The sequence below is a fragment of the Austrofundulus limnaeus genome, unplaced genomic scaffold (genome assembly GCF_001266775.1).
Source record: "Austrofundulus limnaeus strain Quisiro unplaced genomic scaffold, Austrofundulus_limnaeus-1.0 Scaffold1656, whole genome shotgun sequence".
NCBI lineage: Eukaryota > Metazoa > Chordata > Actinopteri > Cyprinodontiformes > Rivulidae > Austrofundulus > Austrofundulus limnaeus.
In genome coordinates, this window is record NW_013954058.1 from 46,148 (window position 1) to 49,437 (window position 3,290).

At 44.8% G+C, this 3,290-nt stretch overlaps 1 protein-coding gene across 1 annotated transcript in view; it reads left to right on the forward strand.

Annotated features, from left to right (window-relative positions):
* smarca2 (SWI/SNF related BAF chromatin remodeling complex subunit ATPase 2) overlaps nt 1-3,290 on the forward strand; it is a gene marked incomplete in the record, with an annotated part of 64,893 nt that overhangs the window by 42,362 nt on the left and 19,241 nt on the right. The window contains 3 exon segments of the mRNA XM_014033183.1: nt 1,429-1,595; nt 1,790-1,953; nt 2,029-2,256. Of these exon segments, the coding sequence (XP_013888637.1) occupies nt 1,429-1,595; nt 1,790-1,953; nt 2,029-2,256 (559 nt within the window).

Below are 3,290 nucleotides of genomic sequence, written 5' to 3' on the forward strand. Positions count from 1 at the left end.
ATTGTGTAATCAGTCGTTTAAGAACAGAGAGAGTCAAGCAGACAACAACAATTTTCCATCTGCCTTAGAGTTCCAGTTGGTACTCTCAAGGTGGTGATCCCAATCAGACAAACGGTGTGGGCAAACTTCTGCCAAGCCGAAAACTATCAGCTTCCTCCAAGATCAGTTACATCTGGCCAACAAAGTCCAGGGACCACAGCCTGCCCACGACCCTCAATAGAGCTGCTTGCAGACTGAGTCCAGCAGTGGTTTTGATCTAGGATGAGGTGGTTTTTCGGCCATATTGAAATTGGTGTTTTCCGCAAAACTGCAAGGGAAACACTTTTTTCACATCACAGGAGTCACGTGATCAAGAACCGGATGTTTCTACTGGCGCCAAAGACGAAGAAGACAACAGGAAGTAGAAGTAGTAAAATCAGAGAAGTAGTAACAGAAAGTAGTAAACTTACCAAGTATAATTTCCCAAAACCTCAGCATACGTAGCCACTCCCAGGTATAAGGGGCTCGTCGCTCTAAAGCCTTGATAAGACACYGACGTCTCCTCTGATGATGAGTACTAGTGTTGTGGTAGTAATATGCTGTGTTTACATCTGTTGCCACCATGTTTGTAATGACTTATCATGAGAACAAATGTATTCATGTGACTTTAATAGCATCTCTCATGTAATGGATGCACTGCAATTGTGAAACTGTTTTTTAACATTAACAAAATATCGACAAAGTTTTGGACACATTTGTAATGGAAACACAGCTAGTGAAGGGATATAAAGACTTTCAGGGAGCAACAAATTCATGGGAGGAAATAGTTCAGATCCTGGGTAAGATAGTTCTTTTCTTTTGTTGTTTTAAAGCTAAAATGCAAACTATCTCTTCCTCCTCATCCTTGACATCATGGCTGAAATTGTGAGAACCTAAAGAATTTGTCAGGCGATCAGTACGCTGCAGTATGAAGTCTCTGTCTGTGGACAATATGTGCAGAGTCAGCATGGCTCAGTATGTTCGGGTGTGTGGGAGTCTTAAAGCACTTTAGAGTCTGTAACACAAGTTCAGACCAGTTACAATTTAAAACATCTTGACTTGTTTTTGTTTTTAATTTGTACTGATGTCTGTCAGGTCTCTGTGGACAACACGACTTGTTTATCAGAGTTAAAGTGTGACATGCATGAAGCCCTTCAGGCTTCAGATGAAACCAAACAGAATCTGCTTTATGGAGGATGATGGTACATAAACTGTAACAGAAGACATTCCCACCTGGGTGCGATGTTGAACTGTTAATGAACTTTAGATGTAATCTGGGTGTTGGTGCAGCTGTCAGTCGGTGTGGAATAACAATCTGCTGAATCATTTTATGAACTCCTCAGTCACTTAGAGTCAGATCATCCCTGCAGTTAATAATCCTTTCTGACTGTTGGAAACCTGTCTCTGTAGACCTGATCTGTACAGAGCTTCTGGCAAGTTTGAGCTCCTTGATCGCATCTTACCCAAGCTTCAGGCCACCGGACACAGAGTCCTGCTCTTCTGCCAGATGACCTCACTCATGACCATCATGGAGGATTACTTCGGCTATCGCAACTTTCAGTATTTACGCCTCGATGGTAAGAACAGCCAACCCCAGCTCGTAACCTTCAGACTTCAGCTCTCATGAGACTTTTTCATTTGATGGATTCAGATTGATTGGGATCTGATTTACCTAAAGTTATCTCTGAGTACAAAAACTTTAATACAGTTCATGTTTGTTCATTAGATGAAGAGACTGTGTAAATGAAGTGACGTTTGTTTAATTTGTCAGGAACCACCAAGTCTGAGGACCGAGCAGCGCTGCTGAAGAAGTTTAATGAGGAAGGATCTCAGTACTTCATCTTCCTCCTCAGTACGAGGGCCGGAGGACTGGGTCTGAACCTGCAGGCTGCTGACACCGTCGTCATCTTCGACAGTGACTGGAACCCACACCAGGTGCATCCAGCTCTGTGCCTCACATGGAGGTCCAGTAAACCATTACTAAAGCTGCTGTTCCTCTGCTGGTTCCAGGACCTGCAGGCCCAGGACCGGGCTCACCGCATCGGCCAACAGAACGAGGTCCGTGTGCTCCGTCTCTGCTCTGTCAACAGTGTGGAGGAGAAGATCTTAGCAGCTGCCAAATACAAACTGAACGTGGATCAGAAGGTCATCCAGGCCGGAATGTTTGACCAGAAGTCCTCCAGCCACGAGCGCAGAGCTTTTCTTCAAGCTATTTTAGAGCATGAGGAGCAGAACGAGGTAACATCTGAGGCTGAACCCATGAGCACCACATCTTCTACAGTACATACATCATCCATCCATCCATCTGTCCATCATTCATCCATCTGTCCATCCATCTGTCCATACATCTGTCCATACATCCATCTGTCCATCATTCATCCATCTGTCCATCATCCATCTGTCCATACATCTGTCCATACATCCATCTGTCCATCATTCATCCATCTGTCCATCCATCTGTCCATCCATCTGTCCATACATCCATCTGTCCATGAGGAGCAGAACGAGGTAACATCTGAGGCTGAACCCATGAGCACCACATCTTCTACAGTACATACATCATCCATCCATCCATCTGTCCATCATTCATCCATCTGTCCATCCATCTGTCCATACATCTGTCCATACATCCATCTGTCCATACATCCATCTGTCCATCATCCATCCATCTGTCCATCCATCTGTCCATACATCTGTCCATACATCCATCTGTCCATCATTCATCCATCTGTCCATCCATCTGTCCATACATCCATCTGTCCATCATCCATCCATCTGTCCATACATCCATCCATCTGTCCATGAGGAGCAGAACGAGGTAACATCTGAGGCTGAACCCATGAGCACCACATCTTCTACAGTACATACATCATCCATCCATCCATCTGTCCATCATTCATCCATCTGTCCATCCATCTGTCCATACATCTGTCCATACATCCATCTGTCCATCCATCTGTCCATACATCTGTCCATACATCCATCTGTCCATCATTCATCCATCTGTCCATCCATCTGTCCATACATCCATCCATCTGTCCATACATCCATCCATCTGTCCATGAGGAGCAGAACGAGGTAACATCTGAGGCTGAACCCATGAGCACCACATCTTCTACAGTACATACATCATCCATCCATCCATCTGTCCATCATTCATCCATCTGTCCATACATCCATCCATACATCCATCCATCTGTCCATCCATCTGTCCATCCATCTGTCCATACATCCATCCATCTGTCCATACATCCATCCATCTGTCCATGAGG